Source organism: Moschus berezovskii, chromosome Y (assembly GCF_049115385.1).
Source record: "Moschus berezovskii isolate FMDL1 chromosome Y, NW_MosBer_1.0, whole genome shotgun sequence".
Lineage (NCBI taxonomy): Eukaryota > Metazoa > Chordata > Mammalia > Artiodactyla > Moschidae > Moschus > Moschus berezovskii.
In genome coordinates this window covers 12,446,653-12,473,516 of record NC_142489.1, presented here as the reverse complement: position 1 = coordinate 12,473,516, position 26,864 = coordinate 12,446,653, and the positions used below count along the sequence as shown (strand labels likewise).

The window sequence follows — 26,864 nt, the reverse complement described above, 5'->3', positions numbered from 1 at the left end:
TTACATAGCCCTGTTTCTCAAAAGTTTTCCTGAAAGGAGCCTTGTGCACCAGGCAAATGGACTCTTGCTTCATTCCTCCAACTGCACAAGAATGATGATATTCATGAAGTTATAATAGTGGGAAAAAATGTATTGACATTTACAAATTACCCATGATTCTAAGGACAGAATATTATTAAAATGATTAACACAAGTCCTCTTACACATTCAGATTTTAAGGATTTCATTCATTGAATTTTTTATGATCATATTGCTGTATATTAATGAAACAGTAATTAACTTTACCAGGAAATGGGGATTTTTAACATGAGGTTTCTAAATCCTATGTAAGTGTGTGTGTGTATGCATGTATGTTTCTTACAGTTTGGATAGTCTTTTTGGTAATTCTGCTTGATAATGGTGACTGCCTCTTTGGTCACTTGAACATCACAGTGTAGTTGAATTACAGTTATAAACATACAAAATGTAAATTAAATACAAATTTAAAATAAAAATTATAATTAAACTTGTAAATACTATGTGTGTTTCTCCACAAGTTTCTCCAAAGAAGTTACAGTCTTTGGAGAAACACACATAGTATTTCCTAGCTTAAGGGCACAAGGAAGCCTGGGTGAGCATTAGTCAAGGTAGGTTGAGGAACATTTTAACCCTGTTTATTAACACTCTCTTGTTTATCTTTGAGCCAGTCACTTAATCTATCAGGTCGTCCATTTTCATGTGTCCTAATTATGAAATCTTTCATTATAGTATTTTCAGAAAACTTCCCTTACACTTGCATTCGGTCATCACAACAGTCCCATGAGGTATGCATGGCAAATACTACTGTCCTCATTTCACTGATGAGGAAAGAAAAACTCAGAGGGTAACTGGCTTGTCCAGGGTCACAGATTGAATATCTTAACTGTTCCCTGATTTAGACCTTTTTAAATCAGTTGTCTTTTAATGCTTTCACAGTTATGTTTTTAAGATGGAGTTTAAAGTTATCTATTGCATAATGTGGATTATTACAAACATTGAAAACAAATTATCATTGAGTGTTTTGTCAGAAGTTTTATAGAAAGAAAGTGTCCTTTTGTTATTGTTTCTATATGTAATTAGATGGGCATTTACTTGTTTAAAGAGTTATTGCATGTTATGTTATTCTTCAGCCATCTTGATCTTTTTTGTTTGTTAAAGAATCTGCTCTCAGAGCCTGCTCATTGACACAGGGTCATTGGGCTAGGTTATCTGTAAATTCAGCTTCTCTAAGTCACAGCCAGGGACACTAAGACAACCAGAGTAGCTAGTTAGTTAAGACTTTCATATTTCTTTTTTACTGGTCCAAAAGTCAAGATACCGGATTTGTTTTCATTTATCTATGTCATGTTTGGTTAAGGATACTTTCTTCTCATGGCATTTTTGTGTTGTGCAAACAACTGTGAACTTGGTGAAGTCATTTAATCTCGATGAGCTCCCGTTGATTTCATCTCTCTACCTTTACTCCTTAACTGCAGAATGGAGTACACTAGAGTTTCTTACATTCTGAGGAACTACCTTGGAGATGGAAGGGTAAGGGCTCAGGGAGAGGCTTGGTGGAGGCAAAATACTTGGTCAGGACCCACAGAGACCAACCTCAACCTCCACTGCTCCATGCATCTGCACATTTTTTCATCTTATGGGTCCTCAGAGATTCTTAGTCTGTTGTCTTTCTTACTTTCTCTGCAGCTGTGGCGTTCTGTCTCTTTTCATTGATGTGCCTGTTCTTTTAGTTGCTGGGAACTTTGTTTTTCTTTTATGACTGTCCTGCCTTTCTTATTTTTCCATTTCTTTACATGTTAATTATTTGGGGTTGAGTAAAAACAGTATTTGTGTTAATATCTTATTTCTTAAAGCTTTTTTAATGTTTGACAAAGTCAAGTATATGGTCTGTTTTCCTGGTGGAAATGAAATAATATCATTTGAGATTGTCATTCATGCCTACCTGAAATTTGTCATTTTAATTTTTGTATTTTTAAGGAACTGATGCTACACACATGGATGGTGATCAAATTGTTGTGGAAGTACAAGAAACTGTTTTTGTTTCAGATGTTGTGGATTCAGATATAACTGTGCATAATTTTGTTCCTGATGATCCAGACTCAGTTGTAATTCAAGATGTTATTGAGGATGTTGTTATTGAGGATGTTCAGTGCTCAGATATCTTAGAAGAATCAGATGTGTCTGAAAATGTCATCATTCCTGAGCAAATGCTTTCCTCAGATGTAACAGAAGAAGTGTCTTTAGCACATTGCACAGTCCCAGATGACGTCTTAGCTTCTGATATAACTTCAGCCTCAATGTCTGTGCCAGAACACGTCTTGACCAGTGAGTCTGTACATATGTCTGATGTTGGACACGTTGAACACATTGTTCATGATAGTGTAGTAGAGGCAGAAGTTGTCACTGATCCTCTGACAGCCGACGTAGTGTCAGAAGAAGTATTGGTAGCAGATTGTGCCTCAGAAGCAGTCATAGATGCCAACGGGATCCCTGTGGACCAGCAGGATGATGACAAAGGCAACTGTGAGGACTACCTTATGATTTCCTGTAAGTCCTGGGGTACAGTGATTGTCAAAGGTGTTTTCAAAGGCTATCTTTCCTAACTTACATCCGGGGGATATTTTCTTGTCTTAAACTTATATAAAATTAAGATAAATCTCTTAGGCCTGTTTGCATTATTGTTATGGTTTGGTTCCTGTAAGATAAGCCATAATTAAGGAAAGTACAAAAATAAATAGTTTATTCTATGTAAGGATTTACTAGAAAGATAAAAGCCGAAATCATGGAAATGTGATGAGGCTGTTATCTGCAGTATTATAATTACCACTGAAATTTGAAAGAGTTTCAACTTGAAAAAGATACTTTCTGTCTTTATAAATGGAGTCACTTTTGCACTTTAGGGTCTTTATCCACACCAGTGCCCCTCTTCTCCTTGAAGTAATTATATTTAAAAAAATAAATTGTCTTTTGGCTTGGAATTATATTAGTTTAATTAATTAGTTTAATTAATTTAATTAGTTTAAGTAGAATAAAGTAGTAATGCAAAAGAGTGTAAACAATTAATTTACTTAGATTTTAGATTGGTTTGAAATTTAATACCATTGATTTTGCATTTTGCTCATAGCTCTTTATGGAATACTGGGTTTCTTCATTGTATTTACCTTTTGAAAAAATTTTTTTTGTTTAAAATCACCTGGGAAATAGATATAGTTTAGCTTAATACTTTATGTCATACCTGTAATAATTAAGTTAGTAGAATCACTGTTTGTAGGGGTTTGCTCTTTTCTAACTTCAGTTTTTCTATATATTCTTTATATTAATGAGGTTCACTTTGTTGACTAGTTCCATCATCTAGGAGCTGATTTAAATTACTTGTTTATCCTAAATTGCTAGCTCATGGGACAACTGTTTTCTTTGAAAACAAGTTCTACTGTGTAGATGGAGTTAAGAGATTCCTATTAATTCTGAATATAAATCTTTATCCCTTCTGTCTTGAGCATAGCACCATTAAAAGTTAATTTTGGGGCAGAGATTGTAAGCATTTATACATCTCTTTTGTGATCAGGCATCATATGGCCCAACTTTATAATTATAATTTTATACATTCAACTGAACTTGCTTAATAGGTGGCACAAATCTGATTCTTCTGGTTTTGTAAGTATTCATTGAACTCCTTCTGTGTATAAAAGCTTATTCTAGATTAAGTATTGAGGTTCTTAATAATTTTCAGTTTCTGACCTTGATTGTATATTCTGAAGAAAACAGGATATGGTTAATATTTATCACAACTAATTTAGGTTTTAATTGTAATGTAAATTTAATTAGAATATAAATTTTTTAAAGATTTTATCTAGAGATTTCTGTTTCATTTATATTACTTGTTTTAGCCTTCTGTGAAATATACTTTTTATTCTCTTTTATTATTTAAAACTCTATGGGGAAGAGGAGTGCTTGGCACCTGTTTTGTTTTGAATGCAGCGAAGTTATGATCTAATCTGATTTTATACATGATAGAGAAACCTGAGACGTGGTTATTGACAGTCAGTGTTTTTAATAATAATAGGAAGTATCTCAGTTCTTTGATGTATTTTATTCAACATGTGTAGATCAGAGTGTAAACAAATGTATATTCTCTTTCTAGAAATGACAATAAGTTATTCAATCTAAATGCCTAAGTTTTTATACAATGTTTAGTGTTGATCTTGTCAATTTTCTTCCTTCTGAAGATCTTCCTTAATGACAGAGAATTCTCATTTTTTATTATATAGTAATGTATACGGACACAAATGATTACTTTTACAGCAAAATGGCCATATATAGACTTGTAGTCTAGATGCTACTGTGGCTTTTAAATTGACCAAGTCATTCTTGAGGATAGAATTTGATGTTTCTTATTTGTTTTAGGTATCTCTCCCATCAAACTCTATGCATATTAGGTATGAAATATTTATTGACTATTGAATACATTAACTTTATGGCTGAAATTCTGTCATTATCATGCCCCCTACAGGGCCATCTGGTTTAGATGTTTTAATTGTTTTAATCAGCTGACCTGGTATTATGGTATTCTGTTCTGTTCAGTCGCTCAGTCGTGTCCGACTCTATGCGACCCCATGGACTGTAGCCTAGCAGGCTTCTCCGTCCATGGGATTCTCCAGGCAAGAATACTGGAGTGGGTTACCGTTTCCTTCTCCAGGGGATCTTCCCCACCCAGGGATCAAACCCGGGTCTAATTATGACTGGTTATATTGAATATTTACTATAAAGAGTTTCTGTGATGAGTGAATAAATGAAGCCCAGACCTTACGTAATGCATCAACTTAGATGCTGCTGCTGCTGCTAAGTCACTTCAGTCGTGTCCGACTCTGTGTGACCCCATAGACGGAAGCCCACCAGGGTCCCCCGTCCCTGGGATTCTCCAAGCAAGAACACTGGAGTGGGTTGCCATTTCCTTCTCCAGTGTGTGAAAGTGAAGTCACTCAGTCGGATGCACACAATTTATGGTTTATTGCTTTTAGTAGTTATAAGAATACAAAGGATGATAAAATGTTCATTTCACTTACTTAATACTCTTAATTCTATGTATTTATTCCTTTGTTCAGTAGCTAATTGAGTATGTTTTATACCTTACCATTGTAAGCTCACTACCAGGTGCTTTCTATTTGTTTTCAGAATTTATTTTAAAATGGTAAACAGAATAACAGTTTAACATACATAGGAATTGTTTCTGAAAAATGAATAAGGATATTTTAGGGTTTTTGTCATACTCAGATACTTTCTTTATTTTTGGTTTCACTCTTTGTTACTGCACATGGACTTTCTCTGGTTGTGATGAGGGGAAACTATTCTGTAGTTGTGATGTGCATCCTTTTCATTATGGTGGCTTCTCTTGTTGCCAAGCATGGGCCATGGGGCTTGGGGGCTTCAACATTTGCGGCTCACAAGGCTTTGTAGCTCCACAGGGTGTAGGATCTTCCTAGACTAGAGATAGAACCCATGTCCACTGCATTGGGAGGCAGATTTCCATCCACTATACCACCAAGGAAGTCTTAAACAGGTTTTTAAAGTTTGTTCTGATAAGATACAGAAACAAGGTTTTGTTTGTCAGGCTAAAACTGATGTTTTTTAGTATAAGGACTCTAAAATGTATTTAGGACATGTATACCAGGTGTACACTATGTCAAAGGAACTATTACTCGGGAATAAAAGTAAATACTAAGCTGTTAAATTCAGGAAATCATCATAAAGGTAAAGGCCACTGTTTTGTCACTCTAATCCACTGTATTGTCTGTGAACAAAAGTTTATTTATTGTTTTTTTGGCTGTACTGGGTGAGATGCGAGGTCTTATTTCATAAGTAGGGATTGAACCTGCACCCCCTACAGTGGAAGCAGAAGTCTTAACTACTGGGACTGTCAGGGAAGTCACCTAACAAAATTTTAAATGCATATACCTGTGACAAAATTATACTTTTAGGAATTCAAATAGATATGCTTGCATATGCATCAGATTCTGAGAATTTACCCAGAAGCCTTCAGGAATTGCTCTGCAGAGGAAACTGCAGATATGACTTGCAGGGAGACATTTTTTTTATTGTATACCCTTTGTACTATTTGAACTTTATACCATGTGTAAACTAATGGCAAAAAAGTTAGAAGCAGCAAAAGAATTAAAATATGTAATTATCAATTTTCTGGTCATGTTTTAGAAAATTAAAAAACTTAAGTTGTTAAAAAATTGAATTAAACATTATTAGGGAGAAAATTGTTAGAAACTAAGAGATGACTTTTAAATTGTTAAAAGACAGTAAATCTTGAAAGCCAGGCAGAATTGATTCTTCTCATACAAATGATCGTTCCTCAGAAAGAGTAATGGCAGTTTTCTCATTAGGAAAAATAGAGGCTAGAAGGCAACAGATAATGTATTCAGCATGTTAAAAGTTGAAAAAAGATCGTCAACCAAGAATTCTCAAACTAAAGTTTTAAAAATGAAGGAGAAATTAAGACCTTCCCATGTTAAAAAAAAGAAAAGCTGCAGTAATCAAGACTGACTAGTATTGAATAAGGATAGACGTGTAAGTGAATAAAGTAGAGTCCACACATATAAATCTGTACATCTGTGGTCAGTTGATTTTTCACAAAGTTGTCAAGATGGTTCAGTAAGGTAAAAAATAGTCTCTTCAGCTGATAATAAATTCTGGGATAACTGTAACTGTACTGGGATACTTTTTACATCCACATATAAATGAATGAAGTTGGGCCACTATCTGGAACATACACAGAAATAACTCGGGACTTAAATGTAGGATTCACTGGTGACACAGTGGAACAGAGTCCACCTGCCAATGCAGGGGACATGGGTTTGACCCCTGGTACAGGAGGATTCCAAATGATATGGAACAACCAAGTTATTGGCACCATAACTATGGAGCCCACATGCTGCAACTGCTTATTCTCATGCCTAGAGCCTGTCCTCCGCAACAAAAGAAGCCACTGCAATGAGAGTCTTGGGCACCATAATGAAAGTAACACCCTTCTCACTACAGCCAGAGAAAGCCTGCACAAAGCAAAGAAGACCCAGTGTACCAAAAAAATAAAATGTTGAGTATTTTAAAAACTAACCTTAAAAAAGAAAAAAAGACTTAAATGTGGGGGTTAAAATTCTAAAATACTGTGAAGAAAATTAGGTGAAAGTATTAAATTGAATGGCAGCAGCTTCTCAGATTTGGCACCAAAAACCACAAACAGCAAAGGAAAAATAAATGGAACTATGTCATATTTGGAAATGTTTTTTTCCTCAGACATTGTCAACAAAGTGAAAAAATAACTCAGTGTTGGAGAAAATATTTCTGTGTATTTCTGAAGCCTATATTCAAGGGTCTAGGAACCAGAATATTGAATTTTTACAATTCAGTAAGAAAAGCACAACCTAATTTTGAAAACGGGCAAAGAACTTGAGTGCATATTTCACCAAAGGAAAAAGTAAGCGTTTAGAAGATCAACATTATTAGTCATTGTTGTTGTTAGTGAGTGAGTGAGTGAAGTCGGTTAGTTGTTTTGTGACCCTGTGGACTGTAGCCCACCAGGCTCCTTTATCCATGGGATTCTTCAGGCAAGAATACTGGAGTGGATTGCCATTTCCTTCTCCAGGGGATCTTCCCGACCCAGGGATTGAACTGAGGTCTCCTGCATTGCAGGCAGATGCCTTAACCTCTGAGCTACCAGGGAAGCAGTCATTAAGTGTCACTAAGTTGTGTCCGACTTTTGTGTGACCTCTCAGCCACAGAAGAGGTCAGTCAGGCTCCTCTGTCCGTGGAATTTTCTGAGGCAAGAATACTGGAGTGGATTACCATTTCCTTTTTCACAGGATCTTCCCAACCTAGTGATCAAACCTGGGTCTCTTTAATTGGCAGATGAATTCTTTACCATCTGAGCCATTTGGGGAGCCCATTTATTAGTCATTGCTGTGTGTGTGCTCTGTTGTGTCTGGCTCTTTGTGACTCCATGGATTGTAGCCCATCAGGCTTGTCTATCTGTGAGTTTTCCCAGATAAGAATACTGGAGTGGGTTGCCATTTCCTTCTTTAGGGGATCTTCGCTACCCAGGGATCAAACCTGGATCTTCTACATTTAAAGGCCCATTCCTTAACTGCTGAGCTGATGGGGAAGCCCCATTTCTATTTTACGTGGTAGAAAAGGATAACAGGGATGGTTTTAGGATGGTAAAGTAAACTGGTGGTGGTGTCCGGGCAATAGGTGGGAAACCTGGAGAGGGAAGATCCAGTAGATAATCATTAGGTTCCTGGGATACGAGTAGTGATTGATAAATTTTAATGATGACCTGATCTTGAAATATTAGGCAGTTTAAGTAAATGGAGAGCAAAGCCATATATTTGTATTTTATGTTTTAACGTATCATAACAGATGGTAAAAGATACCTCAGTTTATGAGGTATAGAAAAAGTGCAGTAGCAGTGCAAATTTGATAACATTTTTTTCCTTGTAAAATCATAAACAATTTTTTCCAGAAGTTTAGAGAAGTAAAATAACATAACCTGGTGAAAAATGAAACAGTTCTTGAAAACATCTTTCTCACTCCTTCTCCATCACCGTAATTTTACTTAGTAAGCTCACTTTTGGTAGTTAACATGCCACCCCAAAACTTTATCTGTGAGGAGGGAGGCAGAATGTCTAGAACTGCCAGATAAATTCTAAAATGCCATGTAGAAGGTAGCTCCAATTAGAAGCAGCCCTAATTTCCAGAAATTGTGTTTGGATCGGCCTTATTCTGAAGCTGTCTTTCTTTATTGTTACATGACTCAATTTTATGCAGGTTTTAAATTTTAACTTTTAAATTAGTTTTAAAATCAGGTTGAGTAGTAACAGGACACCTGTATTTTTTAATTTTTATTTTTCTAATTTGGTGCAGAGAAGAAGCTCTGCTGTGGTTTGTTCATTTGTTTGTTTCTTTTTACGGCCACACCACAGGACTTGCAGGGTCTCAGTCACTGGCCAGAGATTGAGCCAAGGCCCAAGCAGTGAAAGCCTGGAATTTTTAACTGCTTGGCTAGGAAACTCCCTTTATTGCATATTTTTAAAACCACAGAAACAACTAGAAGAATCTTTTACAGGCTACAGGTAAATATGTGATATTTTGCAATTTGAAAATTTTTATTTTACGATTTTTTTATTTTACGATTACGTACAAACTACCACTTGTAAAATAATCTAGTGTGTTCTTACAAACATGGAACATTCTGTTTTTCAGTACCTGGCTTGACTGGTATCTCAGCTGGTAAAGAATCTGCCTGCAGTGCAGGAGAGCCCAGTTTTATTCCCAAGTTGGGAAGATCCTTGGAGAAGGGATAGGCTACCCACTCCAGTATTAATACCTTGGGCTTCCTTGGTGGCTCAGATGGTAGAGTTTGCCTACAGTGTGGGAGACCTGGGTTTGATCCCTGGGTTGGGAAGATCCCCTGGAGAAGAGAACAGCTACACACTTCAGTATTCTGGCCCTAATAATTCCATGGACTCTGTAGTTCATGGCACTGGCAATAGTTGGACACAGTTGAGTAACTTTCACTCACACTTAGACTCAGCTTTTTCAGATTTGCCCAAAGAAGTCAGCTTCATCTACAATTAAGGTTCTTAGCGGTTGGTTCTCCAAAGAATTACAGATTTATTCTGGATTCTCCTACCTCCTTTGCTGAGATCTTCACCCTCTAATGCTATCTTAGTTTGACACCCCCAAGTCACTTTAAGGGAAATAATCTTAATTAGGTCTGATATATCGTAGTAGTTTGATACGTAGTCATGCAGAAATATTCAGGTTTGATAAAAAAAAGGCTATGTACATATCAGACCCAGAGTTAAGGACATTATACCTTTTTGTCCTCACAAGCTGTATTTATTAAACATTATCAAAACATTTTAGATAAACTCACAGTTTAGGGAAGGAGGTGTGGGTGTGTATATGTATTTATTAATAATTGCCAAGAGTTCAACAAGCTGGGCTTTTTGAATCTTGGTATCATTAACTTCATCTACCAACTTATTCTCCCTCAGTCATCAAGTTCTTATCCCAGTCTACCAGTCTCTTACTTTTAAACTTGAGTCCTTGCCGCCTCTTGTCTATATGTGCTTGAAAGCACAAGTCAGGACTTTTTTTTTTTTCTTGCTTTCTACCTTTCTCACTACTGTCCAGCCCTCTGCCCCCAAAAAATGTACCTATCTTTCTGTTGCTGTTTACTTCCTGGACTCAAATAATGTGCATCCTGTTCTCCAGTATAAGGAAATTTTCTTGATGTTTGTTTCTAATCTCTCTTTCCTTCCAAGATCCTGATTTAGCAGTTCACCAGTCTTCTAATTCCAGAATCTCATTTTCTTTATTATCCACAGACTTTGAACATGCTTAAATATTTAGCAGTTAGATAGTAATTGCCTTGATTCTGGAGTACTTTGTCCTCCTTTTTTAAACTAAGCATAAAAGAAATTGACATCTTTCATCAGATTCTCAACCTGCTTCAGTCTGACACCCACAGCATTCACTAAAACACTTTTCATCAAGAACATCAGTGACTTCTGAGTTACTGTAAGCCAATGTAGGTGTTCATTCTTGACTTTGTTTGGGTGTTATGTTATTGTATGGGTTATCGAAGGATTTACGCTTTTGTAAGATTTCAGAATACTGTTGGAAAGCAGTTTTATGAAGTAATTTCTTAGGGAAGGTGATAGTGTTTATTTGTAGTAAGTAAGAAACTAACGTGTCCTTTTTTCATGAGTGTAATACCAAATTTATCTGAATATTCCACATAAGAATATTCTGTACTTCTTTGTAAGAATTTTTTTAAACAGAGGTAATTTTCTGATCTTTTAAAGGAAATGATGGGGGATTTGGGGAAGTATTTTAAAAATTCCAAACTCTCAGCTCTTTCTAAACCATTGTTAAGAATTTAAGGCATAAAAAATTACATAGTCAAAACCATCACCACAGCCTTAGGTGAATTGTACTTAAATCATGAACATATTCAACTGATCAGTTTTCAGGGAAGTCATCTTCGGTTAAATATACTGATTTTTGGCTTTTCCAGAAAGTCACCTTAAATATCAGAGAAAATATTCTTAAAATACTGAAAGTTGAAGAATGTTAGTTGGGAGTCACATGGGTCAGGTTTTGTATTCTGGCTTAGGGCTTCCCGGGGGGTGCTAGTGGTAAAGAATGCTCCTTCCAATGAAGGAAACATGAGGATTGGGTTCAGTCCCTGGGTCAGGAAGATCCCCTGAAGGAGGACATGGTAACCCACTCCAGTATTCTTGCCTGGAGAATCCCATAGACAGAGAAACCTGATGGAATACATACAGTCCAGGGGGTTGCAAGGAGTGGACATGACTGAATACACATGCTTTGTTTAGATCATTAGCTGTGTGACCTCAGATAAGTCATTCAACTTGCATAAACATCTTTCCTCTCCTTTAAAATGTTGACAGTAATTTAAAATCTATCTGCTAAGCATTAAGTTATTGAATAGGTAATCACTTAATAAATGGTAAGTATGTTATTAACATTATCATATTCTTTCTCTGGGCTTTGGTTCTGCTTCTCTGTGCAGCTCTGCAGGATATATGAGTTAGTGGCCAAAACAGAGAGGACACTCCTTTAATCTTTGCTTAATGCACACGTTGATGATGAATTGAATTATACTGGCTTGGTTATCACTCTTCACCAAAATTTCTTTTGTGCCACAGATAGCAATGCATGAAAGGTTATGTGATTTGGGAATTACATTTTTCATGTTATTTTTATCCAGAATCTGTTTCTTTGAGAGATTTCTAAGTTCCCAAACCTTAAGCATAATGCTGCCACTTTTTTTTTTCTTCTGTTATAAAGTTTAAAATATGAAATGTTTGTTCTTTATTTTCAAGTCTCTACTATTGGAAATCATGTGTCAATTGATAGCAAAGAGTTGTTTGTCTTTTTTGCAAAAAATCTAACCTTCTTTAGGGTTTATAAGAGTATGTTGAAGTATGGATTTATTTGCAAGCAGTGACCCAGACTTACCACTTTTTACAAAACTCAAGTATGTGTGTTTATATGTATTATATGCATGTATGTATTACATACTCACCTTGTCTGTGAGTATGTAATTTTACATGAAACAGTTTGATGTTTATACTGAACAATGCAATATGCTTTCTTGAAAATCATATTCTGATTTTTTAAAAATATATGTAATATAAAATAAAAATATATATAATTCTAATACAAACAGATAAAACCAAACAGTATTCAGGAGTAGTAAACATGAGGTAACACTTGCTGATTTTGCTAGTAGGACATTTTCCACAAGAACTTTGAGATTGTAAAATGCTTTTTCCCTTACTGATACGTATATCCAAAGGTAAAATATGTTATTTCATTACTTTTGTTAGTTTCCTAAATTACCAGCATTTTACTTTTAAGTATTTTACCTTAGTAGCTTGCAGAATTTTTAAAATTTTATGAAACTTTCAAGATTTATTCATTGAGTTATCTACTTTCTAGGTAGAATCATTGAGTTTTACATGAATCAATTTAGAGCTTATATTTGGAAAAAAAGAATTTTTGAAAATGGTAATATTTAAGTTTCTTCTGTTAGTATGTATGTCTTTCTTGCCTTTTTAGTGGATGATGATGGCAAAATGGAACAGGACTGTTCCACTGGTATGACCATAGACACAGAGTCAGAAATTGATCCTTGTAAGGTGGATGGCACTTGTCCTGAAGTCATTAAGGTGTATATTTTTAAAGCTGACCCTGGAGAGGATGACTTAGGTAAGGAGAACCTTCAGCCCGTTATGTGTTCTTTGTGCTCATTTGTGTCCACCTCTCTGTCCAGGGGATTCTCTAGGCAAGAATACTGGAGTGGATTGCCATTTCCTTCACCAGAGGATCTTCCCAACCCAGGGATCAAACCTGCATCTCCTGCCTCTCCTGCAGTGGCAGAGAGATTCTTTTCCCTTGCTAAACATGGGAAGATCCTGATCAAACACTTTAACCTAATTACTTTTGGGTGTTTTGGACTGAAAATACTTGTAATCGTTTCTGAAGTTAACTTTTAAAACAGGTTTTTGTTGTATTAATACAAAAGTATTGAAAGAGCTAATTACTTATTAAGCTGAAACAGGAGAAAATGAAGTTTTCACATGAATACTTGGAATTGTTACCTTCCCTGATAGGTGGGACTGTCGATATTGTGGAGAGTGAGCCTGAGAATGATCATGGAGGTGAACTCCTTGATCAGAATAACAGTATTCGTGTGCCAAGGGAAAAGATGGTTTATATGACAGTCAGTGACTCTCAACAAGGAGATGAAGATTTAAGTAAGTAGGTGGCCTTTTTGTGGGAGAGTGTTTTATGTTTCTGTATGCTTTAAATTTTTAGAACCGTACCACTACTTGAAGAGAAAAAAGTAGAACTATGACAAACATTATTATTTTTATTATTACTACTTTTTAAGTTTTAATTGGGGGGCGGGAGGAGAAGGGAACGACAGAGAATGAGATGGCTGGATGGCATCACCGACTCGATGGATATGAGTTTGAGTGAACTCCGGGAGTTGGTGATGGACAGGGAGGCCTGGCGTGCTGTGATTCATGAGGTTGCAAAGAGTCGGACACGAGTGAGCAACTGAACTGAACTGACTGAATTACAATATTGTATTGGTTTTGCCATACATTGACATGAATCCGCCATGGGTGTACATGTGTTCCCCATCTTGAACCCCCCTCCCACCTCCCTCCCCATATCATCACTCTGGGTCATCCCAGTGCACCAGCCCCAAGCATCCTGTATCATGCATTGAACCTGGACTGGCGATTCGTTTCACATATGATAATATACACGTTTCAATGCCATTCTCCCAAATCATCCCACCCTTGCCCTCTCCCACAGGGTCCAAAAGACTGTTTTATACATCTGTGTCTCTTTTGCTGTCTTGCATACAGGGTTATCGTTACTATCTTTCTAAATTCCTTATTATATGTTATTATACTGTATTGGTGTTTTTTTTCTGGCTTACTTCTTTCTATATAATAGGCTCCAGTTTCATTCCCCTCATTAGAACTGATTCAAATGTATTCTTTTTAATGGCTGAGTAATACTCCATTGTGTATATGTACCACAGTTTTCTTATCCATTCGTCTGCTGATGGACATTTAGGTTGCTTCCATGTCCTGGCTATCACAAACAGTGCTGCAGTGAACGTTGGGGTACATGTATCTCTTTCACTTATGGTTTCCTCGGTGTGGATGCCCAGGAGTGCGATTGCTGGGTCATCTTGCAAGTTCTATGTGCAGATTTTTAAGGCATCTCCACACTGTTCTCCGTAGTGGCTGTACTAGTTTGCATTCCCACCAACAGTGTAAGATGGTTTCCTTTTCTCCACACCCTCTCCAGCATCTATTGCTTGTAGACTTTTGGGTAGCAGCCATTCTGACTGGTGTGAAATGGTACCTCATTGTGGTTTTGATTTGCATTTCTCTGATAAAGAATGATGTTGAGCATCTTTTCATGGTTTGTTAGCCATATGTATGTCTTCTTTGGAGAAATATCTGTTTAGTTCTTTGGACCCTATTTTCATTGGGTCATTTATTTTTCTGGCATTGAGCTGCAGCAGTTGCTTGTATATTTTTTAGATTAATTATTTGTCAGTTGCATCTTTTGCTATTATTTTCTCCCATTCTGAAGGCAGTCTTTTCACCTTGTACAGTTTCCTTTGTTGTGCAGAAGCTTTTAAATTTAGTTAGGTACCATTTGTTTACTTTTATTTCCAATATTCTTGGAGGTGGGTCACGGCGGATCCTGCTGTGATTTATGTTGGAGAGTGTTTTGCCTATGTTCTCCTCTAGGAGTTTTATAGTTTCTGGTCTTACATTTAGATCTTTAATCCATTTTGAGTTTATTTTTGTGTATGGTGTTAGGGAGTGTTTTACTTTCATTCTTTTACAAGTGGTTGACCAGTTTTCCCAGCACCACTTGTTAACGAGACTGTCTTTTCTCCATTGAATATTTTTGCCTCCTTTGTCAAAGATAAGGTGTCCATAGATGCATGGATTTATCTCTGGACTTTCTGTTTTGTTCCATTGCTCTATATTTCCATCTTTGTGCCGGTACCATACTGTCTTGATGACAGTAGCTTTGTAGTAGAGCCTGAAGTCCGGCAGATTGATTCCCCAAGTTCCATTCTTTCTCAAGATTGCTTTGGCTATTCGGTTTTCTGTATTTCCATACAAATTTTGAAATTACTTGCTCTAGCTCTGTGAAAAATACCGTTGGTATCTTGATTGCTTTGGGTAGTAGTACTCATTTCCATTACCTTGATTTTTCCGATCCATGAACACGATATATTTCTCCATCTATTAGTGTCCTCTTTGATTTCTTTAATCAGTTTTTTATTTTTCTATAGGTCTTTTGTTTCTTTAAGTAGATATATTCCTAAGTATTTTATTCCTTTCATTGCAATGGTGAGTGGAATTTCTTCCTTAATTTCTCTATTTTCTCATTATTAGTGTATAGGAACTCAAGGGCTTTCTGTGTTGATTTTATATCCTGCAGCTTTACTATATTCATTGATTAGCTCTAGTAATTTTCTGGTGGAAGTCTTTAGGGTTTTCTATATAGAGCATCATGTCATCTGCAAACAGTGAGAGTTTTACTTCTTCTTTTCCAATTTGGATTCCTTTTATTTCTTTTTCTGCTCTGATTGCTGTGGCTAAAACTTCCAAAACTATGTTGAATAGTAGTGGAGAGAATGGGCATCTTGTCTTGTTTCTGACTTTAGGGGAAATGTTTTCAATTTTTCACCACTGAGGATAATGTTTGCTGTGGGTTTGTCATGTATAGCTTTTATTATGTTGAGGTATCTTCCTTCTATTCCCGCCTTCTGAAGGGTTTTTATCATAAATGGATGTTGAAATTTGTCAAAGGCTTTCTCTGCATCTATTGAGATAATCATATGGCTTTTATTTTTCAGTTTGTTAATGTGGTGTATCACATTGACTGATTTGCAGGTATTGAAGAATCCTTGCATCCCTAGGATAAAGCTCACTTGGTAACGTTGTATGATTTTTTAATGTGTTCTTGGGTTCTGGTTGCCATAATTTTGTGAAGGATTTTTGCATCTATGTTCATCAATGATATTGGCCTGTAGTTTTCTTTTTCTGTGGCATCTTTGTCAGGTTTTGGTATTAGGGTGATGCTGGCCTCATGGAATGAGTTTGCAAGTTTACCTTACTCTGCAATTTTCTGGAGAAGTTTCAGTAGGATAGGTGTTAACTCTTCTCTAAATTTTTCATAGAATTCAGCTGTGAAGCCGTCTGGACCTGGGCTTTTGTTTGCTGGAAGATTTTCTGATTACACTTTCAATTTCCGTGCATGTGATGGGTCTGTTAAGATTTTTTATTTCTTCTGGTTCATTTTGGAAAGTTGTACTTTTCAAAGAAGTTGTCCATTTCTTCGACGTTATCCATTTTATTGGCATATAATTGCTGATTGCAGTCTCTTATGATCCTTTGTATTTTGGTTGTGATATCTCCATTTTCATTTCTAATTTTATTGATTTTTATTTTCTCCCTTTGTTTCTTGATGAGTCTGGCTAGTGGTTTGTCAATTTTATTTACCCTCTCAAAGAACCAGCTTTTGGCTTTATTGATTGTTGCTATGGTCTCTTTTGTTTCTTTTGCATTTATTTCTGCCCTAATTTTTACGATTTCTTTCCTTCTACTCACCCTGAGGTTCTTCGTTTCTTCCTTTTCTAGTTGCTTTAGGTGTGGAGTTGGGTTATTTAGTTGATGTTTTTCTTGTTTCCTGAGGTATGCCTGTATTGCTATGAACCTTCCCCTTAGCAGTGTCCCATAGGTTTTGAGTTGTTGTTTTTTCATTTTCATTCATTTCTATGCATATTTTGATTTCTTTTTTGATTTCTTCTATGATGTTGGTTTTTCAGCAGCGTGTTGTTCAGTCTCCATATGTTGGAATTTTTAATAGTTTTTATCCTGTAATTGATATCTAATAATACTGCATTGTAGTCGGAAAAGATGCTTGGAATGATTGCAGGGTTTTTTTTTATTTTACCAAGGCTAGATTTATGGCCCAGGATGTGATCTATGATGGAGAAGGTTCCGTGTGCGCTTGAGAAAAAAGTGAAATTTTTGTTTTGGGGTGAAATGTCCTATTGATACCAATTAGGTCTAACTGGTCTATTTAACGTTTGTGTTTTCTTGTTAATTTTCTGTTAGTTGATCAATCCATAGGTGTGAGTGGGGTATTAAAGTTTCCCACTATTATTGTGTTATTGTTAATTTCCCTTTTCATACTTGTTAGCATTTGTCTTACATATTGTGGTGCTCCTGTGTTTGGTGCATATCTATTTATAATTGTTATATCTTCTTCTTGGATTGGTCCTTTGATCATTATATAGTGTCCTGTTTGTCGCTTTTCACAACCTTTGTTTTAAAGTCTATTTGATCTGATATGAGCATTGCGCTCCTGCTTTCTTTTGGTCTCTGTTTGCATGGAATATCTTTTTCCAGCCCTTCACTTTCAGTCTGTATGTGTCCTTCATTTCGAGGTGGGTCTCTTGTAGACATCATATATGGGGTCTTGTTTTTGTATCCATTCAGCCAGCCTTTGTCTTTTGGTTGGTGCATCAACCCCATTTACATTTAAGGTAATTATTGAGAAATATGATCCCATTGCCATTTATTTTATTGTTTGGGTTTGAGTTTATACACCCTTTCTGTGTTTCCTGTCTAGAGTAGATCCTTTACCATTTGTTGGAGAGCTGGTTTGGTAAGCTTTTGCTATCTCCTTCATATTTGAATGAGATTCTTGCTAGGTACAGTAATCTGGGCAGTAGGTTATTTTCTTTCATCATTTTAAGTATGTTCTGCCATTCCCTCCTGGCTTGAAGAGTTTCTGTTGAAAGATCAGTTGTTTTCTTTATGGGGAGCCCTTTCTGTGTTATTTGTTGTTTTTCCCTTGCTGCTTTTAATATTTATTCTTTGTGTTTGATCTTTGTTAATTTCGCCTTTGGTTCTTCCTCCTTGGGACTCTGGGTTTCTTGGACTTGGGTGACTATTCCCTTCCCCATTTTAGGGAAGTTTTCAACTATTATCTCCTCAAGTATTTTCTCATGGTCTTTCTTCTTTTCTTCTTATGGGACTCCTATGATTCGTACGTTGGAGCATTTAACATTGTCCCAGGGGTCTCTGAGATTGTCCTCATTTCTTTTAATTCGTTTTTCTTTTTTCCTCTCAGTTTCATTTATTATTTCTACCATTCCATCTTCTACCTCACTTACCCTATCTTCTGCCTCCGTTATTCTACAGTTGGTTCCCTCCAGAGTGATTTTGCTCTCATACTTCCTTGGTGTCTCAGATAGTAAAGCATTTGTCTACAATGTGGAAGACCCGGGTTTGATCGCTGGATTAGGAGATACCCTGAAGGAGGAAATGGCAATCCACTCCAGTACTATTGCCTCGAAAATCCCGTGGACAGAGAAACCTTAGTTGGCTACAGTTCATGGGGTCACAAAGAGTCGGACACGACTGAGCGGCTTCACTTCTTTCACTATTACATTGTTCATTATATATTGACTCTTTTATTTCTAATAGGTCCTTCTTAAATCTTTCTTGCATCTTCTCAGTCCTTGTCTCCAGGCTATTTATCTGTAACTCCATTTTGTTTTCAAGATTTTGGATCATTTTCACTATCATTATTCGGAATTCTTTATCAGGTAGATTCCCTATCTCTTCCTCTTTTGTTTGGTTTGGTGGGCATTTATCCTGTTCCTTTACCTGCTGGGTATTTCTCTGCCTCTTCTGCTTGCTTATATTGCTGTGTTTGGGGTGGCCTTTCCGTGTTCTGGCAGTTTGTGGAGTTCTCTTTATTGTGGAGTTTTCTGACTGTGGGTGGGGTTGGACGGGGACTTGTCAAGGTTTCCTGGTTAGGGAAGCTTGTGTTGGTGTTATTGTGGGTGGAGCTTGATTTCTTCTCTCTGGAGTGCAATGAAGTGTCCTGTAATGAATTTATTAGATGTCAGTGGGTTTGGAGTGACTATGGGCAGCCTCTATATTGAAGCTCAGGACTATGTTTCTCTGTTGCTGGAGAATTGGTGTGGTATGTCTTGCTCTGGAACTTGTTGACCCTTGTGTGGTGCTTGGTTTCAGTGTAGGTATGGAGGCATTTGATGAGCTCCTTTCAATTAATGTTCCCTGGAGTCAGGCATTCTCTGGTGTTGTCAGGATTTGGACTTAAGCCTCCTTCCTCTGGTCATCAGTCTTATTCTTACAGTAGCCTCAAGACTTCTCCATCAGTTACTTCCAAAGCAGTTCCCTCTGTTTTAGCTTCTTCTGTTTTCTGGTCTCTTCAGTGTCTAATATCCACCCTGACACAAGGGGACGGTGGTGGACACTTTTTTAGGCTCACTTTTTCAGTCGTGCTGTGGGGAAAGAGGAACACTGCAAACAAATAACCTTGGGTCTGTGGGGCGTGCTTGCAGTGCCTGGGCCACACTGGGTTTGGCCCCGCTCACAGCGTGTATGCTTTCCCAGTCTATACTGCTTAGGCTGTAGGTTGCTCTGCCGGGAACTGTCTGCGGCTGTCCCTGGGTTGTATGCACTTCCCAGGTCTAAGCTGCTCAGGGTCGGGTACTCCACAAAGGTGCAGACTTGATTGGGCCTGCGTTTTGTGCCCTTCCCCTGTCCAAGCAACTCAGGTGACCAGGTGTTTGGCAAGTGTGGTAGCTGTGACTTATCTCCTCCCTGTCCCTTCAGCTCAGTTTTCTGATTGTACAACCGGTGGACCTTCTCAGGCAGTTGTCTACTGTCCAGAATCCCAAGAAGTCTTGGTTAGCAACAAAGCCTGCTTGCAGTTTCTTGCAATGCCTCTCTGGGGCTGTGATTGCCTCCTTCCGGCTCTGGCTGCCCTCCCTGACGGGGGATGGGCCTAGCGGTTTCTTAGGTTAGGACTTTCGCCTTTTCGTGGGGTAGCTATCCCACAGTCTGCTTTGCTATCTCATGTCAGTTCCCTCAGATTGCCCTCGGGCATTTACCCAGTCCTTAGTCTAAGCAACGCAGCCCTCACCTCTATGCCACCACTAGTGGGGAATGCGGGCGTCTGCTCTGCTTCTCTGCTGGGAGTTACTGTTGGCTCATAATCTGTGGGTTTTAATTGTTTATTTGTTTTTCCTCGCGGTTATGTTGCCCTTTGAGGTTCTGAGGCTTGCCACAGACTCGCCAGTGAGAGTGTTTCCTGGTTTTGAAGGCTTCTCTTTTTAGGAGTCCCTTCCCAGGACGGATCTCCATCCCTACCTCTTTTGTCTCTTTTTTTATCTTTTATATTTTTTTCCTACCTCGTTTCGAAGACAATGGGCTGCTTTTCTGGGTGCCTGATAACCTCTGCCGTCATTCAGAAGTTTTTTTGTGGAATTTACTCAGCGTTCAAATGTTCTTTTGCTGAATTTGTGGGGGAGAAAGTGGTTTCCCCATCCTATTCCTCTGCCATCTTAGGACCGCCCTCTATGACAAACATTATTGTACTGCCATAGTGCAAAGAAAAATATCAATGAGTCTGGATATCTACTCAAGATGTCATTTTATAAACAAATTACGGTGAAAACCAAGAAAATGATTGATTGAATAAATGTTTATAGTGTATTTACTATGTGAAAGTAATATTCTAGGTATGTAACACTTGAACTTTCTATTTATTAACAGAATTCAAATAAAAATAGTTTTCATATCTGGTCTGTAAACTTGCTCACAAAAGTGGTTCTATTAATTTTACTCAGATGTTGCTGAAATTGCAGATGAAGTTTATATGGAAGTGATTGTAGGAGAGGAAGATGCTGCTGTTGCTGCAGCAGCTGCTGCCACTGTTCATGAACAGGAAATGGATGACAGTGAAATCAAAACTTTCATGCCAATAGCGTGGGCAGCAGCTTACGGTAAGTCACGTTGCAGCTTTAGGATTATATGGTTCTTGAACATGATTTCAAAAGTAAACATTAGGTTTTCTTGTCTCAGGTTTCAGAAATATGAATACTAATCAACTGATTTAAGTAAAAACCGAGAAAAATGATATGGTCTATCATTTTTCTGTAACTTTAATAGGAACTTTCTTTATGCTTATGTTATTTAAGAAGTATGAAGACTTCCAGGGGGCATCCCAGGTGGCTCAGTGGTAAAGAATCCATCTGCCAGTGAAGGAGATCTGGGTTTGATCCTTTGGTTGGGAAGATACCCTGGAGGAGGGCGTGGCTACCCTCTTCAGTATTCTTGTCTGGGAAATCCCATGGACGGAGGAGCCTCACGGGCTACAGTCTATGGGGTCGCAAAGAGTCAGACATAACTGAGCGTACATACACGTAGATTTTCAAGCTCAAACTTTTTCATCTTTAATATGTAACTTATTTGATCGAGAATGAGGGTTAATGGGGGAAAATGATGCTGTATTTGGAAGCTAGGCATTTCCTTTCATCTTATATAAATATGCCAAATGTTTATTCCTAGGTAGGGAATTTCTCTCATTCATGAGTATAATGGCTTTATATTGTTGTCATTAATAAAAAGCCCTTAATTCTTTATAATTTATCATACTGTATAATTTTTTTAATGCACATTGTTAGGTAATAATTCTGATGGAATTGAAAATCGGAATGGCACTGCAAGTGCTCTCTTGCACATAGATGAGTCTGCTGGACTTGGCAGACTGGCTAAACAAAAACCAAAGAAAAGGAGAAGACCTGATTCCAGGCAGTACCAAACAGGTGAGGGCACACAGGCTCCACAGCACAGCATGCTTTGCGAGCTCTCAGAGGAAATTCCAGTATATATTCTGTAACGGTGTTGTGATGGCATTTTAGTTGCTAGAATACATGCAATTTTTGTGTACTGAATTTGAAAATACAGTTTTTAAGAATTAAGTGATATTCATGGATGATTTCCTTTCATAAAAAGAAACAGTTTTGAATCAGAGTGTAATTCAGGAAAAACATTGAAAACTATCAGGTTACTTTATTGGAAATGCAAGTAAATCACTCAAATGTTATGTTGGTTAATTTTAAATGAAAAAATTTAAAGTCGTTTTGTGTCAGCATGAAGCAGGCACATTCACAGAGAAGCAGGACAAATAATGCAGTTGTTAATTGAATGTATTTCTTTTCTGTATAGCTGGTCTAGTGATTCACACAGTAGAAATTTGTATGGCTGTGATTGTAGTTCACTGTCAATTAAAATAAAATTGACAACTGACATAAAACCAAAATGGTTTATGAATGTTTTCCCCAGATATCTAAGCAAATAATGGCTTTCAATTTTTGCTGCTTCATATATTTTAATTGCTTTTTTATTCTATTTTAATTGGTGCAGTCATTATGAGTTTTCTGGACCAAATTCACTTTATTACTATGATAATTATGTTTTTTGTTGAAAAGTGTGATGTATAAGAAAGAGTACTTGTAAATGTGTTCAGAACTCACTTTATTTGCTTTAGGAGACGACAACTAAACTCCATTTGATCACTCATGCTCCTTTCTTTTCCTTTCTTAGCAATAATTATTGGTCCTGATGGACATCCCTTGACTGTCTATCCTTGTATGATTTGTGGGAAAAAATTTAAGTCGAGAGGTTTTTTGAAAAGGCATATGAAAAACCATCCTGAACACCTTACCAAAAAGAAGTACCGCTGTACTGATTGTGATTACACTACCAATAAGAAGATAAGTTTACACAGTCACCTGGAGAGCCACAAGCTTACCAGCAAGGCAGAGAAGGCCATTGAATGTGATGAGTGTGGGAAGCATTTTTCCCATGCTGGGGCTTTGTTCACTCACAAAATGGTGCATAAGGAAAAAGGAGCCAACAAAATGCATAAATGTAAATTCTGTGAGTATGAGACAGCTGAACAAGGGTTATTAAATCGCCACCTTTTGGCAGTCCACAGTAAGAACTTTCCTCATATATGTGTAGAGTGTGGTAAAGGTTTTCGTCACCCATCAGAGCTCAAAAAGCACATGCGAATCCATACTGGAGAGAAGCCGTACCAATGCCAGTACTGTGAATATAGGTCTGCAGACTCTTCTAATTTGAAGACGCATGTAAAAACTAAGCATAGTAAAGAAATGTCTTTCAAGTGTGACATTTGTCTTCTGACTTTCTCAGATACCAAAGAGGTTCAGCAACATACTCTTATCCACCAAGAAAGCAGAACACACCAGTGCTTGCATTGTGACCACAAGAGTTCAAACTCTAGCGATTTGAAACGTCACATAATTTCAGTTCACACAAAGGACTACCCCCATAAGTGTGACATGTGTGATAAAGGCTTTCACAGGCCATCAGAACTCAAGAAGCATGTGGCTGCCCACAAGGGTAAAAAAATGCACCAGTGTAGACATTGTGATTTTAAGATTGCAGATCCATTTGTTCTAAGTCGCCATATTCTCTCAGTTCACACAAAAGATCTTCCATTTAGGTGTAAGAGATGTAAAAAGGGATTTAAGCAACAGAATGAGCTTAAAAAGCATATGAAGACACACAGTGGCAGGAAAGTGTATCAGTGTGAGTACTGTGAATATAGCACTACAGATGCCTCAGGCTTTAAACGGCATGTTATTTCCATTCATACAAAAGACTATCCTCACCGTTGTGAGTACTGCAAGAAAGGGTTCCGAAGACCTTCAGAAAAGAACCAGCACATAACGCGACATCATAAAGAAGTTGGCGTTCCCTAACAATAATACTTCTATAGACTTTGTAGAGATATTGGCTTTGAAAGCAGAAATTTCATTTTAAAGCTAGTCAGTCTTGTTCACATACAGTACTGTATATTGATTTATACTATGTACAGGTAGGATTATTTCTTCTTGTTAACTTTGCATTTTACTCAGTAGAATGTTCTGCATCCTTTTCAGTTTAAGTAAGGAAAAGTAGCAACCAAAATTTTGTTTTTAATAATCCACGAGTCTATATTGAATTTTTCAGTCTTAAAAGTTTTATTATTTAAGTTTTTATTCACCTGTATGGTACTCTTCTAAGACCACGTAAAGATTTAAAAAAGCATAATATTGGTAACTCTTAAAGTAATCACTTTCTCATTTTTCCCACACAAATTTTTAACATTAAACAGAAACATCTGCTAATGTCAATGAGAGATTTTACTGTCAGGTCTAAATTACAAAATGAAAGTCATTTCCTTGTCTGGGTTAACATTTTCAGGTCACATGACCATGAAACGTCCCATTTGAGACTCTACATTTGCTGAATATAGAATATTGGCTAGGTTTGTGTTTAATTTTCATCCTGTTTAACAGAAGAAATGTGCTTAGTTTTACCCTGTTTGTAGTGTTGTGTTTTTTTTTTTGCCAGCATAGCATGCTTTTAGTCATATTGAAAGGTTTTGCTTTTCTTGTTTTTTATTCTTTTGTCTATGCGCCTTTGTTTTGGAATAGTTGTGTTATCTGTAAGGTACCCCCAAATTTTATTGTGTACCTTTTTGTTGCTTATTTTATGTACATGAGCACCCAATCCCAAATTTTAAGTCTATAATGGAAAAAATAAAAGGTACTATATAACCTGGAAGATCCAGGGTATATGAAGGAGCATTTTCCCCAGCTTATAATTTAGAGGTTAAAATTTAGCTGGAGAATTAGGGGGAAAAAATGATGCTAGTATATTTATAAAAAGTTATGATAACAGTCTTTGATAATTGGAAAAGAAAAATTATTTCTAGATAGAATGCTTACATAAGAGCGCTTCATCTTTATACCTTAAAAATTTTCTGAAAAGCTAATGGAGTATCAAGACATTTGTGTCTCAGTTCTGACTGAGAAGCTTTTAAAGAAACTGTCATCTCAGAGAATAAGATGGTAGAGTAACAAAGGAGTAGCTCTACATATTGAAGACTACTGCAAACTAAACTTGACAAGTGTTGACATTTTAACATATAAAATGAATTCAAGCAGTTAATTACAATTTGGTTATGTTAATAAAAATTTTATACCACAGTTAAACACTTTTTAGTGTTTTAGTGCTTAAATTAGCACTGGCACATATATACTGGCACACTGGGGGAGATTAGAAATTTTTCTTCTCTTAGGATAGGTCAACTTCATCATATGGTGCTTTCTTCTACTCCTGCTGTAAAAGTTTCACCTTTTGCCTTTCTCTGTGCCATTAATATTCGTGTTCAGAAGTTATGTTAATAGGATTAGAAATCAAAGTGTTTGGGTTTATTGACAGCCAGTCAAGGCTAGATTAATTTATTCTCGTTCTACATCAAGTGCTTTAGGTACATAGGAATTTAAACTTAATGCAAGCCATAGTCACAGGATGGATTTTGGAACCTCTGCCTTCTTGGCCTCCATGTATGTCCCCACCGTTTTAGTATCCATCTGTTGTCCTGTTCTAGAAAACTTTCTGTGTGTAAGAATCTTTTAAATCTCCCGTGAATTTGTTAATCCCCAAAGTAACAGAAAATGTTTAATGAAAGTTTACATTTATGAATTTTAGAACATTCTGTAAAATTAATACAGATAAATAGCTATTTATATTTTAAAGAATATACTGAAATATAAAGAACACAGAACTTTACATATTTCTCACATATTCTGGAGTCAGACAGTTGTTTTTAAGCACAATATTGAAACCTTCAAAAGGTATTTAAGGATTTGGTCAAGTAAATATGGTAAAATATTTGTCTTCATAAAGAAAAAATTAAATTGTACTTACTGTTATGTGCTGATATTAGTTGAAGTTGTTTTAATCCTTAAAACAGTTTGATTAGCAAAGCTAAAAAAAAAAAAAGGATGTTTCAGTTTAATGTTTTAAAGAGGTACCAATTTTTAGAAAACATAAGTTATTTGTTGAAATAATCTGTTAATATTGTATGTTCCTTCTTCTGTACATTGTAAAATACTTAAATTCATACAGAAAAATGTGACACTATTATAAATGTGTACTTGAGAGTAACATGCAAAAATAAAAATCAGACTTATTTTCCTGATACTCAGTGTTTAGTCTGTTACCAGTACAAAGTAATACTTCTTTAAGGGGAAAAAATATATATAGTTTTGTTAAATCTAATAAACATAAAACAGTAGACTGTTTTTTCTGGATTTTTAAGTTCTCTGTGTAGCGGTGGGAATGTGTTCAAAATGCTTAGTTGCCCTTTTTTGACTTGGTCAGAAATGTTTCTTGTGGTTTTGCAGGTTAATACTTTACAGTAGTTGATTGTTGAATCCTGTTAAATATCATGATTTTGAAAAAATTTTTTTCTTTTATGTTTGAAAAGATTTATTTTTTTCAGCATTTCCAAATTCTGAGGTTTCCCATGTATAAAAATCATTGCTTTAGAGCACTTAAAGTTCATTTCAGTATGAGATCACAAAAATCAGTGGAGATGATTACTATCTTTGTAGCAAAGAGCCTGTCCTTTAGTTATCCTTTTGTGCCCAATTTGGAGGTGTGTTATAAACACTGACAGAATGGGTTATTGCCGTGGTAAAATTAGAAGCTAGACTATAAATTATCAGGAGTTGTCTTAGTCCATTCAGAATGCTGTTGTGGAATACCAGAGAGTGGGTAGCTCATGAACAACAGGTTAAGTGTTTCTCACTGTTGCAGAAGCTGAGGAGTTCAAGGTCAAGGCAGAGACTGATTGCTCCTTCTTCATAGACTGCCAGTTTCTGTTTTTATCTTCACATGATGGTGGAATGAGGGAGATATGAAGGAGGGCATATTTTCACTTGTGAGGACTGTATCCTCGTGACCAAAATTGAGTCATAAAGGCCCTACCTACTAATACCATCACAT

General features: G+C 36.6%; 1 protein-coding gene across 5 annotated transcripts in view; it reads left to right on the top strand.

The window, feature by feature from the left end:
• The window catches only part of LOC129557942 (zinc finger Y-chromosomal protein), a 79,995-nt gene extending 53,808 nt beyond the window's left edge, over nt 1-26,187 (top strand). For 3 of the 5 annotated variants that reach the window (XM_055428593.2, XM_055428594.2, XM_055428595.2), the window contains exons 3-8: nt 1,996-2,565; nt 12,676-12,825; nt 13,230-13,373; nt 20,843-20,998; nt 21,680-21,820; nt 22,602-26,186. In XM_055428593.2, coding sequence (XP_055284568.2) covers nt 1,996-2,565; nt 12,676-12,825; nt 13,230-13,373; nt 20,843-20,998; nt 21,680-21,820; nt 22,602-23,785 — 2,345 coding nt within the window. In that variant the 3' untranslated portion in view covers nt 23,786-26,186. Of the gene's footprint in view, nt 1-1,995; nt 2,566-12,675; nt 12,826-13,229; nt 13,374-20,842; nt 20,999-21,679; nt 21,821-22,601 lie in introns of all 5 variants that reach the window. The other 2 variants (XM_088834461.1, XM_088834460.1) reach the window with 1 other exon arrangement.
• The last annotated feature ends 677 nt before the right edge of the window (nt 26,188-26,864 follow it).